The sequence below is a fragment of the Centroberyx gerrardi genome, chromosome 5, assembly GCF_048128805.1.
Source record: "Centroberyx gerrardi isolate f3 chromosome 5, fCenGer3.hap1.cur.20231027, whole genome shotgun sequence".
Taxonomy (NCBI): Eukaryota; Metazoa; Chordata; class Actinopteri; order Beryciformes; family Berycidae; genus Centroberyx; species Centroberyx gerrardi.
In genome coordinates, this window is record NC_136001.1 from 16,317,943 (window position 1) to 16,334,547 (window position 16,605).

At 44.8% G+C, this 16,605-nt stretch overlaps 1 protein-coding gene across 1 annotated transcript in view; it reads left to right on the plus strand.

Annotated features, from left to right (window-relative positions):
- megf6b (multiple EGF-like-domains 6b) overlaps positions 1 to 16,605 on the plus strand; it is a 51,555-nt gene that overhangs the window by 7,449 nt on the left and 27,501 nt on the right. Inside the window, exon 4 of the mRNA XM_071895215.2 lies at positions 2,523 to 2,627. Coding sequence (XP_071751316.2) covers positions 2,523 to 2,627 — 105 coding nt within the window. The remainder of the gene's footprint in view (positions 1 to 2,522; positions 2,628 to 16,605) is intronic.

Consider the following 16,605-nt stretch of genomic DNA (forward strand, 5'->3'; position numbering starts at 1 on the left):
CCTGCTCTCTCTGCCTCTTCTTTTTGTGGAAGCTGCTAATCCTCTCAGAAAAGGTGTCTTTGTAATAGAGTGGAGGCAATCACAGCGACAGATGAGAGTGAGTTTTACGCCACGCTGCATGCCACATTAAGGAATTATTTCAGGGAAGATTAAGCAGTCTAAGGGGCTCAGGATGGGGGCGGCCCAAAAATGCCCTGGTTAGCTGCCAACAAGTCTGTGTCTCTCATATCTCAGAGGGGGGAATGTACATTCCCCTTGTTTGCCACTTACCATGCTGCATTGAAGTGACTGTGAGAGACATCTGACCCTTATTTTGTTGCAGGTGATTTAGCTATTTTTTCACCACAATGGAGGAGTGTCTCTCCCATCTGATGATCTCTCAGCTGGTGGCAATATCATTGTCCTGAAGAATTTTGAAATTGTGCAATTAAACCTGACCTCCGAGCAATGTTTTTTCCTCCTCATCTATCATCTATGGAGCCATAAATTTGCTCTCAGCACATCAGAATTTCATCACATTAGATAATCACAGAAGTAGGGAGAGTTATATTATGTTGACGTACTGCAGTGTATTATAGCTACTGTAGCCACACAGTCTGAGGAGCTGGGAGTCATCATGGGCAGATTAGTGGCGGTGAGCTGTTCTTCCTGTTGGAGTAGGATTTCACCGGCCGCAGAAATTGGGCAGGAGAGATGTTGGCCTATTAGCTGCTGAGCACAGTAACATGGATGTGTTAGACAATGTGCGTTCGTTTTGTGACTCACTGTTTGATGTTTGCTGTTTTGCTGATGTTCCTTGTGTGTGTGTGTTCTGTGTGTATGTGTGTGGGAGAGAGAGAGAGACAAAGAGGGATATTCTTCATGTCTATTTTGGGTTGTGTGTTTGTAAAGTCTTATGTGTTTGATATGAGTGTGTGTAGGGGGTGTTTGTTGCAGACTGGATGGTCCAACTGTTGAGCAGGTGTCTGAAGATGGGGCCAGACTGAGGGATGACAAGCGGATGTTTAGGCTGAGCTTCGGTCTCCAGGGAGCCCTTTGTAGCTGCTGAGAGACATAGATGAAATTACTCTGGCCCCTCTGCGCTGATTAGAGACCACTTCTTCATGTCCATCTCCTTTGTCTGGAAATGGTGAATGTTATTCCCCCCTGCTGACGTGACAAAGTTGAAGCCAGACCGGAGACACATTTGAGTTTAGCCTATGTGTTTACACCTCTAAGCATCTTTTCATTACTTCAGATGTGTATTTACAGTAAATTTACAATTGTTCCATTCATTTCTGAGGATAAGCTAAAGTGACACTGATCTTGCTGTTTGAACTTTGCTGGGCACATTGATATCAACAGTATGACCATATATGGCCCATGAATGGCATCAAAACCAGCGGGGCCAGGAGTGATGATTGGTCATGCAGTCTCCAATAGGATTAGATGAGCAGAAAAATGCATATCTGGCAGAAGACACTCTGTTAATCTGGCTTTGAGAGAACTTGTCCACAATCATCTGAGGAAGGACTGGCATTTAAATTCCTCCCGTGATTAGATTGACCCTGCCTCTCCACTCCCAGTGTCCACATGTTGCCAGTAGGGAAGAGCAATGATAGACATCAATCCTCTGGACCCGTCATCACTAAGCACTGTACTCTGTTCAACAGAATGCAAACAACAGGCCTGGCTTAAACAGCTGTCTTTTACTCCACGGGGATATTAGACTCACACACATCAGGCAAGCATGCGGGAAGGCAGGCAGGCTCGAGGACACATACACACACACACGCACACACACACACACACACACACACACTTTGAGGCGAAAGAGTGTCATGATTAATGTGAGTGTTGTGTGAGTGTATGGAATGTGATTCTACACCTCTGAGGTAGATTCACATGTTCACATGTCTGAGCTACCTAGTGGGTCTCACTGTTTATACGTCCTGGATTCCTTGAATTTCACGTGTCTTAAGGAGAGAGGAGTTTGACTTGGGGGATTTATGGAGATAAGGCCATTGGCCCCTAGAGATGGATGAGCCACACTCGCCCTGCAGCTCTCTGATTTACCCCACGACTCACCCCAGCACATCTGTATGATCCATATTTGTGACAATGATCAAAAGTTCAATTAATCAATAGAGGTCATTCTCAGGTAACATGCTCACACTTTACTAGGTAAAGAGGCCATTTTCACAGACTGCCCTCAATAGAAGTACAAGCTATTTCTGCCACTCAAAAACAATTACGACTCATTAATTTTCCCCTGAACATTGAGATTAGAAATGTCTTTCACTTGGCCAAAAGCCTGGTCCCCACTCTCCTCTTTGTAAAGGGAGTCAAATGGTGGAGAGCCGTCTTACATTGGTTAGTGTGAACGGAGAAGCACCAAGGTCCCTCTCAGTCAGGAGTTAACAGGCCGATGAAAAGGCTGTGATAGAAAGAGGTCAGTGTTTGACACTGCAGATGTTCACATCTTGTGGCAACAGCCAGGTGTCTCTGCTTCACTCACCTCTTTTTTCCTCTTTCTCTCGCAGCGGTATGCAGCTACGGTGTGTGCTTCAACGGGGGCCAGTGTCGGGAGGGATCCACCCAGCTTTGTGACTGTCCTGCCGGGTTCAACGGCCCCAGCTGCCAGTATGGTGAGTAGAAACATCCTCATCCTCATAGCCTTTGCACATTTATAATCTCTGCTCTCTTCCTTTCATGTCTCTCTCTGTTTCTCTCTTTCTCTACCTTTTTCTTTCATCCTTTCTTTTATTATCTATCTGACACTTTCCAGCCATTTTGTCATTAAATCAAAGTGTATGTATAAAACTTAATATCTTTTCCTTTTGTTCAGGGAATGATGTCATTATATATAGTCTACAGAAATTTATGTGAAACTGCACAGTTACATGAAGGCAGTCTCAGCATTTTTACCAATGTCCATTTCACACCAATGTCAATGAACACAGTAATGTGGAAGATTGCTAAAAGTAGGAATCATGAAAACTCTTCACAGATGATGAATAGATTGAAACTGATAGCGGTTTACCATTTGATTAAAAACATCTTTTTGGCTATTTTCCCCCCGAGCCAATGATTCTGATTCATTTCTGCCAAATCCCCAAGCCTCCCCACTGAACTCTACTTGAGTGATCGCATTTCCCTATGAGTAAATGGGAATCTCCTCACATCAGCAGTTGGCTTCTTCACCAGCAGCCCAGGAATTTTATCAGCAACCCATTGTGGAAGTCGAGCTGTTGAAGTAAAACAGTGGAGGATGTTGTTGTTTTTTCTGATAGCACCACACGACAGGAAATTCCTCCCAGTGTTCGCTTTTCACCAGAATCACCCATCTCTGCTTCAGCGTGGGCCCTCCTAGACACCTCAAACTGATAGACATTGTTGCTTAAGCCAAGTTCAAATCTATGGGGGGACCAGTGAACAACAGGAGTCCCCTTTATGTGTCATGGTCTGACCTGACTTGGCGCTCTCTGGCCAGCATCCAGGATCTCCCTGCACATCTCCAACATGCCAACTCCACATAGGCAGATGCTTACCTTAGAGGTCTCTGGAGGGACAGTTGTAGCTTAACTCTAGCATGATACATATACTTTCTCCTGGCTATTATAGGACTCATGATCAAGCTTGGACAGGCTCAGTACTGACAGGTCCTCTGTACGATCAGAGCTCTCTGTGGTAGCTAAGCTGACCTGGCTTCCTTCAAGTTGCTTCACACTTGAATGAAAGTCTTAATCATTAGGACAGAGGATCCATGAACGCACATACCCAGTGAGGTGCTGCCAAGCACAGCTCGAGGCCATTGGGTGTCTAATCCAAGCTGTTCCTTATGGGCCCAATCAAGGTCTTTGGGAAGATTGAAGCCATCTGTTGAACATGAAGTGTGCTGTCTGTGTGTACATGCAAAAAGACAGCATAGACCTACATAAAATTGAACATGTAAACACAATTACATAAATTCAGTGTAAACACCCACCAGTTCTCTGAGTGGGTTTTGTTGGTAATGCTCTGATCACTGTCTGATCTGCATTGTCAGAAGAGTGGAAGACTTTATATCCTGAATGAGAGCATGTGAGTGCTTTCATGTACAGTATGCGTGTTATGTGTGATAAGCAGCGTGCCCTCTGTGATCCCCACATAGCAGCCCATCAGTCACTGAGATCCGGACTTTGATTTTACACAGCAGCACTGCAGTGTGGTGGCATATTTCCCCGACACATAATGATGCATCGTGGGATGGAGTGCGGAGGTGAGGGGTATGGTGCCCCTCATCCTTCACCCCTCACCTCGAGAGACAACACTACCTGGCAGATGAGAGAAAAATCTCAATAATCTGCTGGAAACCTAAGTCTTTGTGAAAATGAGACTGTTAGCCTGAGGTTCAAGACTTCAAATCCTGCTTTCCTCGCTGTTCTGTGTTCCCTCCCTTTCTGTGTCCTTGTGGCGCTATTCTGAGCTCTTCTTGACCAGAATAAATAAACACTTTTTATTGTATTTGATGCCAGACTTCCTTCCTCTTCTGTTCTGAGGGTAATGAGTCTTTTAATCAAATTTTAATCAGTACTAGCAGTAGTCTGGAGAGTGTATGTTCACTGTCTAGACCCTCAGCTGTTTTGATATCAGTACAAACATCAACTACCCCCCTCCCATCCCACGCATTGACATCCGCCGGCATTGTTCACCACTGTGAATGATAGCTGTCATCAATGGGCACCCAGGGGCCCTTGCTGGTGGACAGCTATGCAGAGGACCCCCACGCCCTGGTCCTCCCCCTATTGGAGGCTATTAGCCCGTGAACGCGGTGGCGGTTATATTGCCCTGTGATTGTCACTGAATGGGCTGCTGGACGAAGGGTGTGGCGCTGGGAGTGATTCTGCCTGACCTGGGGCAACACTTGCGACGGTGGGAGTTCGACACAGGCACTGATAAACTCAAGAGTTTATCAGTTTATTAGCACTGTGCCTAATACCCGTCCCTAATAGGAGAGTGAAAAGGCCTGAGGGAAAAGGCAGTAGCTGCAGGCGGAGTACAAAGTGGCTCATTCTAGCAAGAGCAATAACATCACCTCTAATGAACGACTGATCTGTTGTTCACCCATTATGAAGAATACTCTCTGGTGGTCTGGCTCCTACCATCTTGTTGTAACTCTGTCACATTCTTGAGCTCAACAACCTTGGTGGTTTTGTAGTGGAGAGCGCTCTGCTCACACAGGCTGCTTTTATAGTTCAGTTACTGCTGCGGTCCACATGCCTTCTCAGAACTGTCAATCACTGTTCGTTCACTCTTGTCATGTTATCGCCTGTTTACACATAAGCCGGAGCCACAGAGGAGGATCAAGCCACGCTTCTCTCAGAGATTCACTCATCATTTAATGACTTTAGACAGTTGTCAGCGGTCTGAGCATTCCTGCGCAATTGCATGTGGTGGTGTCCCATTAAAGGGCTTTTGATGTGGTTTGCCCATGTTTGTGTATGGCAATTGGTCTGTGTTTACGTCGTTCAAGGGGCTAATTAGTGCCCTACTCTCAATAGTTCTCTGAGGCTGTCATCTGTTTTGCTTTTCAATTGCATTGTGTCTCAGTGATGTAAAAGGCAATAATTACTATTTTTCATTTTGCTCAGTGCCTTAACTCTGTAGTGGGGGAAGGAGTGGCTCCTAGAGGCAGTCCTAGACCCATCAAAGACTATCATTCCTATTTATTTGAAAAGGTCACTTGCCTCAACTTTATCATTCACAGACCATGATACTATCGTACTGTATGATAGATTAGTTTGTTTAAAGGTCACATAATTTGACATGATTGATGGAGACTTCTCCAAGTATAAGTCACTGTACTCTGTCAAGCCGCTAGCCTGATCGCAGCTGTTTTAACTAAGAGGAGTGTAATTTGTTAGTACACACATGCAAACGCACGCATATGGCACATGTTGTAATAGGTGATGGCATTCATTATGGTGGAATAAAAAAAAGTATTTTAGGCTGTGCTGAACCTTGTCTCAGTGAAAATGAGGCTTTATCTACACATTATAACTTACCATTAATTCATAAGTTATCATTGTCATTTGAATATATTGAACCTGATATGGAATGGAAACTTGCAGTGAATTGGAACCCATTTTTTTTGTTTTGCTGTTCTTTTTTCCTCTTTTTTTGTACTAAAGTCCTTCAGACCTCTTTGTCCTGCCTATTCCCGACGGGGTTGAGTCACTTGGTGCCTGATGTTCACAGCATCCAGCCTGTCATCAGCAGACAAGTGGTATCCTCTGGGATCAAGAGCTTCCAAGGCTTTCAGACCTCTGGCAGGGCAGATGTCTTCATACCAGCTGACATCTGGGCTCGGCCACAGACACGCACAGTAATGCTCTGTTTGATATGAGAACTGATCTTAGTTTAACAACCTTTAAGTATCTTTAAAGCGACTTAATCTGTCACACTCTGAGGCGAGAGGTAAAATGGAAGTGGTCTAAAAAAAACATAATAAGACTCATGGATTCTGTAATAATCTCAGAGGGAAGAGCTACCCTGTGACGCCACTATGGGGAGTCAGTGATACGGAAATAAAACCCTTGATAGTGGAGGGGAAAATATCATAACAAAATAGAAGTAACCCCAGTAGGCGAAAATATATGCCTCACTGTATTTGTTCCTTTACCACGGGGCCACATTGCAGGTCCATTTATCCCAGATTCTGTAGATGTTTATTAGGCTTTTGTTTGTTGATAATTTCATGATCCCAAACTGTGAAATGCTTCAGTGAAAGAGCTCTTTCACTGTTGCAGTAATTGCGGCTTTTTTTTTTTTTTTTTTGCTTGTGTGCAATTGCTGGACCATAAGCTCACGTCTTGGCTGGGTTCGGGGTCATTGCGATGCCAGGAGGACCAGCTTGTTCTAGACATCACTCAAGACAGGCGCTCTACCGATGGCTATCATCATTATCATTATTCTGTAATGTTTGCTTCAAAGCATCCCAGGCATGCCTTCTCAGCAACGGCCATACTGTCTTTGAAGCTTTCAATAAGTACAAATGTTAGCATATCTTTCCAGCTGAGAAGTAGCTTGAATTCATCCCCCAGTTTATGGTTGAATAAGACTCCTTAGTCCGGTTTATGTTACCATATTATATTGGAAATGTATGCACTTTTCTCCTTTTTTGTGTGAGCGAGAAGTATAGGAAACTTTTATACCATTTTGGCATCACAGGGTGCGTGGTCAGGACAGCAACCCTGGAGCTATTGCGGGGATTCAGTGTCTTGCTAAAGGACACTTCAGCAGGACACATGCTTTGAACCTGGGGCCTTGTTGAGGGATGATCCCCCTACTCAGTAAAATACTCTGCTGCCTAGGAAAATGTAGAAAATGTTGAAACCTTTAGAAAAACAGCTGAAGAAAAATAACCAACTAATATTCAAAATGTCAAAGATCCTTTATTTGTCTAGATTTCTCCATTCCACAGGACCATGGCAGCGCAGAGGGAGGTGATGGGCAGAGCAGTTTAACTGGACTCACTGTCTTACTGTGTTACTTAGTGGTTCAGTATTACAACAGGAGCAGGTTATCTAGTCATCATATACAACCACTCTGACTGTAGAACAGTCTGTAACTTAAACACATCTCTTTCTGTCTTCCTTCTTGCTGCTTGTACCTGTTTCTCGCTGTCTTTTGTTGTCAACAAAATAACACACACACACACACACACACACACACACACACAGAACAGCTGCCTCCAGAAAGACGCAAATTCATATATATGGAAACTAGGTGCTGCAATTTATCGCAAGACAGGGATGACTTTGCCTGTATAGCAGTGTTTGGGTTATTTCAGATGTTACTCTCTGCATCACCACTATTCATCCTTTAATGGCTGTCCTACTCTACAATTACTTAAAGGTGAATAGTGGTCTTCCTTCAGAGTAACTGTCCAGCAGCCTGTTGTAACCTGTCTTTTCACTACCCATGTCGCCCCTCTTCTCACCTCACACACACATGCCGAAATGGTTCCTCTGTAAATTACAGTAAATTGTCTTGAAATAGGTCATAGGTTATATTTCCAGAAATTTGATGGATGTGCATGCCTCCCCTACTCGCAAATAGGTGTAATCTGTGTTTTTACATGCAATTACATGCACGGTTTATCCCTTCCTAGTCACGGGAACCACTGCTGCACATTAGGACCAAGTGTGACCGAAAGCTTTGGTGGTTCATGCCTCCCACACACACATCTAAAGCTTGCTGGTCGTACCTCTTAACAAGTGTAGCTGGACTTCACCGACACGGACAACTGCTTTTATATTTGAGTCGACAAACTACAATTTTTAAAGCTAATGCCATGACACTTGCTCCTGTTTCCTAGCCTTGCAAAGCAGAAGCGATGTGTACAGACAGCAGTCATTGCAATAGCATTGCTAACTGTTTGTTTAGTATGTGTTAAAGCTGGACTGATTTACGCGACAGTGATGACTTGTGGTGTCTCCTGCTGCTCTGTGGATGGCAGGGGAGCAGCGAGGTCAGGGGTGAAGCCAGCATGTGGACCCTCTCTGTGGCTTTGAGAGCGGGCTGGAACTTACATGGCTGGCAATAAACACAGGAATGTTACGTGGCCTCTCACCCTATTTGAAAATGTGGGTTAACTGTTATCATCACTCTTATTCATCGGGCCATTTACAGACCGACAGTGATGGGAGAGAGCAGCAGTGACACAGATGTTGCTCTTCTGCCATGGTTAGGGGACGCAGGTCCGCATGGGGTAGTGTTGTAAAAGGGAACATCCCTTTGCCGTATGGAGAAGCCATTTCACACATGCTGCTAGCCCTGGCGAGTATACAACTTTGACTGTCAGTTGACTGGTCAGGGAGAATTCTTTGATTTTTTTTCCCCCTCCCTTCTGCTAAATATATCTGCCCCCTTCGTGTTCGGGAGCACTGAGGAATGTAAAGCAGGGAGAGAGGTGTTCCGCGCATACTGGCCTTGGGACCCTTCCCATTGTAAAAATAAATCCCCGAGTTCTGAGTCCCATTGAAGGGTTTTAACTTGGGATCAAGAAAAACATCAGTGAAACCTCCACGCTGGGTTAGTGGAGCACTTCAGCAAGAATTCACCTCTTCTCGGTTCCCCCAAAATGAAAGACAAATGTGCGCCTCAGTGCTCATGGCTGGAGATATGACAGCTTTGTTGATGCCTTCATTGCTTCAGCATTGATTTAGTATGTTGTCCCATCATGACGATTAGCCATCATTTCAGAAGGTCTCCTTTCACTGAGGCATAGCTGTGATTTTGGTGCGTTGGGAGCCAGTAGGTGCTTCAGACTCATGTTCATACAGAGAACATGGGAACATAAGGAGAATGTGAGACTTAATGCGCTACAGCTTGACAGGTATAGTACCATGGCTTTGACCATTTGGCACGCTGTAATAGCACAATTTGATAACAGATTATCTGTGACCACTAGGAATCCACTTACACTTTTGGCAGCTTTGCCACGGAATGGATTCCAAGAATGTCACACTTTTCAAATTTTCTGTTTTCTCTAACTTTAGTTGGCATATTTGCTCCTATATCTGCGCTGGGACTGTGAGAAAAGAGATGTCGGCTGGGCAGAAAGATTTTTAACACTCATAATTCCCATAATTCACATGATTATCTTTATCAGTCAGCCACCCAGAGCTAATTGTGAGCATGAAAGATTGTAAAGCTTTTGGATGCCCAGCTGCAGCAGTCTGTCATTCATGATTGGTGTGTCCATCCAGTGAGAGGTCAAAGAGCGTCATTAGAGGAGGTTATATAACCCATATACAACATTTCCCACATACGCTTTATCTCCTCAAAATCTGGTCTTATGCTTTTAGAGAGTTTTTATTGGGGAGATAGAGAGTTGTAAAAGTCAAAAAAAGGCTGGTAATGAGATAATAAATGTCCAGGCAGATCACAAGGAACCTAGATCGTTCTCAGGGTGTCCCTTTACCTCTCCGATGGGTTTACCAGGCCACAGCTGAAATGGCTGTGAACAGGTTGAAGTCTGCTTCTTTACTCAAATCTAATGGGGAGATTTACGACACATTAGCTTCTACTGTAGAAAACACAAACATAATTCTGTGCGGATAAAACACACAGAATGTAAAAATAGGTAATCGGAGCCGTTATTAAGAACAGCGAACAAGGCCAGGTGGTGAAATGTTATTCAAATATCTGGAAATGATTTTGAGGTTTTGTTGCAGCACGGTTTCTCCTGTGAGCCATAAATTGGTCAATTTACAGCTCATTCACATGTTTTCTGTTTTGCTATTTGAAGATTTAATCCCGTACTTAGAGTATTGTTAGCAGCCAGCGTAGCGTGACCCCTAGAGCAGCTGAAATGAAGGCGGCCGCGGAGATAGGCGCTGCCGGCCAGGAGAACCGGACGGTCCCAGGAGTTTCTAGCCGGCGTTTTCTCACACATTGCCCACCTCATTGTCTTGCTCCTTCCCCACACTGCTCAGATGCCTGCACTCCTCTGATCCCTTGTTTCAATCCCTCCTTCTCTCCCTCTCTCCATCCTTCTCGCTTCCTTTTTCTTACCCCGTGCATTCCTTGCTCTAACTAAACAGTAGAGTCTATCTCATTAGGAAAAGGCATCTATTCTGTCAGAAATGTACTGAGGATGAAGCACAATCTGACTCATTCCTTCATCATTTCTGTCTCTTTCTACGAATTACTATGAGGAGAAAACTAGCAATGAGCACTGACCATGGGAAGGAGCCATTCTTTTCTGTTCTACCACTTGTTTGCCATTCCTTTGAGACAAAGGGGGAATCCTTGTTTCCTCTCAGAAGTGACTTCCTCTTCCTATGTGTACTCATTCATCCCGAAAGACTCTGTGAGATATTTCGGCTTTAACCACCAGAGACCCACCCTCTATGTCTGTGAAGTCAGGAAAGGCATTTCTAATGAGAGGGAGTGCGGTGCAGTGAGAGGGTGGGGTACATCCTTGCCCCCCTACCTGCCATTGCGTCCTGCGCAGCACCCTAATCTGCCGTAATTGTGCTTAGTCTTGGCTCCCACCCTGACTCATTAGGCTCTTTACAACATTCCTGATGAAAGGTCGCTCCTGGTCATGCTGGGGGCGAGAGCATCAAGTTTGTGTAAATCGGAGTCGACATGAGTTTGCAAAATACAATTAGAGGAATAATCAGCGTGGCCCGATCTTTTCCACTACCAGTTTTGACCTGATTCTCCTTATCTCCCCCTACCTCTTACTGCACTGAAACTCTCCATATCTCCCTCAAATGTACTAAATCTGTCTTCTCTGCCTTTGTTCTTCCTTATCAGCTTGATGTGCTCCTTGTGTATTCCACAGATCTAACGCTTCACTGCTAATCTCTGTTTTCTCTCCACCTACAACATTATCTCCTCTGTTGTGTATTATCTCCATATGGAATCCACTTCGCCTTGGGGAACATTTGCCGCCTCCTGAGAGTATTCTCCCTCAATACGCAGCTAGCGTTTTACTGATGTGTTGTGAGGTGTGAAAAAGCGGTTGCTAATCTGATGGAAATGCAACGGGACGGGGTCACTCACCTTTCAAATGTCAAGGCTGTTTGTTGGAAATCAGACTGCCATTGTCTCTGTATGAGACATCCACAGGGGGGTACTTAACTATTTCACTGCTCTGCCTTTCAGCACTTAACGACTATGAAAGTGTGTAGTGTCACACTTACAGCATGTTAAGCAACATTCAGAGCCGCAGTGTTTGTTCCCCCTGCCTACCTTGAACATGACAGTCTGTCATGTACCTGCCTCCCGTTGCCCCGTAGGGCAGTGACTCTGGGGCACTTTCCATCCGCTATGGCCTTGCGCATACCACTGCAGCACATCTCACACACGCTACCGGGAGGGAGACAGGTTGGAAACCACAACAAGTAATTTTAGAATTCCTGCTGGCCTCCATGTGTTGTCCCAGGCACTCAAAACTCCTGGGTCAGGGGTGGAAAACACAGGTCCTAACAGGTAGTGCACAGATACAGCACACGCAAAGGGTCAGAGGGCACTCCCTCAGGGTCCAAAAGGTATTTAGCCCTCCTGTTTGTCTGTGTAGATCATAAAATGTTATTCAATTGAAAGAAGAGACACATATAGGTGCTCGCTGTTGGCCTAGTTTTTTTCTGGGTTATGGTCTGTGAGTTAGGGCAGACAGTAAAAGTGAGTGACAGGAGTCAGACACCTTTTGGTATCTAGGGGATTCTAGCGGGGCGAGCGCTTCTCCCAAGACTTATTGCTCTTCACCTGCACAACTACAGAATTAAATCAGTGCTGTGGAAGAATCCCAGGATTGTCTCGGCCAGAACGCAAGACTTGGATCTCCGCTTTGGAGTCCCCGGCTGCCAGCGAGCATGGTGACTGTCTCACCCAAGTGATTTGAGCTGCCTGTGCCTGGGAAGGAAGGGGTTACGCTGGTCACACTCAGCTGTAGCTAAGACAAAAGTAAAATTAAATCCTACAGGAGTGTGAGGCAGCTGGATCTTAAGAACGGGGCAGCTCATAACACATGAACATACATGAGTACATGCGCACAGAAACACACACCCTCCCAGGCACACACAGACATACTTATGTGTGCGTATGAGCGTGCACACACACACACACACACACACACACACACCCCTTGTGGTGCAGTGAAATGGATCATCAAAACAGAGATTAAAGGAGTTTAGGATTCACTAGAGCAGAATGTTCACTAAACAAATGCAAACAATGGATTTTAGTGTCTTTGATGTCACACATGAATCCCTTGTGGTCAAACATGCACAAATAAGAAAACTCGAGGTTCAGTGGACTGAGTAATAGGCTATGCAGAGACTACCAATTGGCTTGATTTATATTTTCACCCAAGGGTCAGAGAGCTTCTCAGTGCTTCTCTCAGCACAACAGCGTTGCTGTCTGCCGCTGGATGAGCCTGACTTATTTGTCTGTGGTTTCTTGTCAACACATGCCTTGGGAAGAAGAATTGTATAAAAACAAAAGACAGCTGTTTGAAAAGGCAGATATGCAGAGAATTTGGTTGTATTCCGTTCATCTGCATTTTCACATGAGAACCACAAAAGACTTAAGGCAGCTTTCATCAATCCATCATACCTGTGACTACAAGACACTAATGAGATTTTGTATTTTTCAGAATGTGTTTTGGAAAATCTTTAAGCACAGGTAAAACAAATAGAAGCGGAAAGGTTTTTCACTGGCTAAACCATAATATTCTTTACTCGTTTTTTTTCTCTGTGGGGCACCAAGCTTGAGACACATTGTTAATGACTTCATGGAAACCTTACAGATTCTTGAATGCGGCTACGGATTTGGGCCTTAAACACCAGCGGATACGCATCATAGAAGTCTGTGTGCGGTTAGTCCTTTGTCATTAACGGGGACATTTTTGAATTTCTCTAGTTGTAGGAAAGCCAGTGGATCCGAGGCTTGGCACACCACATCCGAATGATAGTGGCACTTAACAACAACTCAGCTGCCAAGGTGGCCACAATTACAGGGCCTTAGGAAGAAAACCATAGCCATAACTGGCACTCAGAAGGCATCAAATAAGATTAGGGGTGGGAATATCTGGATGCCCACTAGTGTGATCACATACTCTCTAGTTTGCTGGTGTAAGCTAGTGTGGTGTACCAAAGTGAAAGAGATTTAGCTAAGTGGATGCTTTGACAAGGAAGTGTGGTCTGCTTTGGAAGTGAATTATGTGGCTGCAGCTGTGTTGTAGTTACATGATGAGTGAGTGTAGAACAAAATCACATATTGTCAACTTAATAAACATCCAGCACTGCATCTGTGCTGTTCTTGATGTAGCAGGAGATTAACAGCAGGGGGCAATGTTGAGCTTGTGCTGATTACCAGCAGAAGAAAGGGGAACATATAGCCATATCCTGTGTCTTTCTTTAACTGTTTTTATTTAGTTTTATTTTTCTCATTATATTATTTCACATAACCATGGACATTATTTTTATTTCATATGAAATTGATTTACTGTCTTCATCTGTTGTTATCTCTGTGTGACTCTTATGAAGAACCGATCCACCAGTATTTTCAATGATGTTAGATTTTAATTGTCACTTATTATTTTCTTGAAAATGATTTTCTTGTGTGCACAATTGCAATACATTATGCCAGCAGTTTAGTGTTTTTAGACCTAATAATATTTTTGAGACTTGATCAAAGACAAGATGAAAAAAACCACACTTCAGAATATAATTGTTTACCTCACCTGATGACTATTGCAGTGGAAGGTGAGAGGGCTTCCTGATCTCACCTATCCTTTTGGCCCTCTGCCTTTATGATTTCCCTGCAGTCTATTTGTAAGTATTTACATAGCACAGAGACAGTAGTCTGGCAGAGAAGCATTATAAGGAAACATTAGAACAAAAGTATCGCAATAATTTACTCAACATAGACACGATAACCCTAACCACAGAGGTGCTGGTTAAAACAGAGGCTTGGATAAAACATTTTGGATGTATTGCTGGGATACTTTTGAAATCTGACTCCGGGAGCTGAATATCCATTTGAAACCCTTGAGGAGTTATGGGGCCCATATAAAAACTTTTGTTTTTATGTGTTTGAGATCGGGCAGCACATTTCACCAGTTTCATTTCAACTTCTGCTCGGCAACGTTTTGTCGCTGTATGTCGGACGGGTAAATGAAACGTGTCTTCTACAATAAACATTTTAAGGGTCAGTTACACTGGAGGTCACAGGTGAGGATGAGTTTCCTGTGAAGTAATTGTCAGTTCCAGTCCATATAGCCTAAGATGGTCCACATAGGGTGAGTTTGTCAACCAGACAACATGTTGTCATAAACCACCCTGGACCGTGTGAGTCACCAGTTGCCACATGTGCATGTCAGGTAGACTGTAGAGCAGAGGGACGACAACATTGAAACCCCCTGCTCCCCCCAGTCATCATCTGAATGAAACCTCTGCCTCAAATATGTCTTCTGGAGCCTCTGGGGTGATAGCCAATAGCCTCTCTATAGCACCTGGTAAATGAAAGCAGCTGTGAGGACTGGAGGGAATGAAACCAGGAATGAACACTAGCAAAGCACATTATTACACCGGCAGGTTTTTAGATCAGGGCTCTAAAAGGAAACAGACCAGGCTATCTACGGCGTCCCCCCCACCCCCCCGCCCCCCCTTGATGAATGCTGCAATTTTCCGGCCCGTGACCCCCAAGATCGTATCAGAGGTCTGGTGGTTTTCTTTGGCCCTGCTGCTGAGTTAGTGTTAGCCCCTCGCGGTCTGCCGAGACATTAGCCGCCTCCTCCTGGGAGCAGTGGCGGTTGTCCTTATCACAGGAAGTCACACAATACAGCACTGGAATGTAAACCCAGGGCTTCGGCGCAACTGACTTGCAGAAACACAGTCGAAAATTTCAGTGAAGGGTTTATATTTTTCATTCTTTCCCAGATTGCTTTGGAACACAGTGTCCACTGCAGGGAAATATTTTTTTTTGTCCATTTTAGAGATTTGTTTTTGTTTTGTGTTATGCTTATGAGAAGACATAACAGCATTGAGCTTTGTTGGCCCTTGGCTCATATAGCGATGTAGATGTTGAATGTTGAATGTCTTGGCATCCCACAGAACAATGCACAGAAACTCAGTTAGAGGTGATTTATGAGTGGGATCAGCTGTGTTTGTTAGTCTGGGTGACTGCCAGCAGTCCCTGGTTGGTAGTGAGAGTCAATGGGCCATGAGGACATGGAGGGCAGGTTCACCGGGGTCCAGTCGGCAGCACATTAAAAAAAAAGGTATGGGAGGCTGCTCGGTGTGGCCTTACATACCTAGAGTGTTGAGATAACTCTGATCAGAACCAGCTGAACAGACTGTGTGTGTGTGTGTGTGTGTGTGTGTGTGTGTCTGTATGTCTGTGTATGTGCGCAGGCATGTTTGTCCACATATGCTGATTTTACGCTGATAATACCTGATTATCAATGGGCTGTTCAGTGTTCTTTAAATCAGTGAGACACATCATAACAAGGTTTTCTAGACAGTGTGAATTCTTCGAGGCAGGAAGGGACCTATGATGTTCTTGGAGTCTGAATTCCTTTTCACAGTATGGTTTACCTCTTGCCAAGGAGACTCGGGTGCCTAGGTCAACAAGGGTCGTCTATATATATGAACATCCACCACATGGTAAATTATTCCCATGCATTTTCCCCCGGCATGGGCTCGACCCTCCGACCCTGACCCGGGGCACAGAGCGGGCCGCAGACACGCCGCTTTGTTTCAGGCATGTGAGCGTGTAATCTCGTCAGAAACGTGCACACCTACCCCCAGAAGCTTGGGTCAGGGAGGGACAACCTTGGTGATCTGATGTTCACAGGATGGGGCTGATCGTGAACCCCTTCTTTAAACGCTCATTTGTTCTTCTGGAAGGAAAGTACAGCTCCTGCAGCTGTCGTTCCTTTAGATGTGTAGGATCGCTCAGCTGGAGGTTCAGCCCGGTGAGGGACTGATGGACGGGTGATGTATCAAGAGGTGAAAATACGGGAGTCTCACCACTGCCCCCCGGAGTCAAGTGTGGGTGTAGCCTCTGCTCCGAACCCCAGGCGACAGACTCATGATTTCAGAGGTCATTGGGTTCAACATT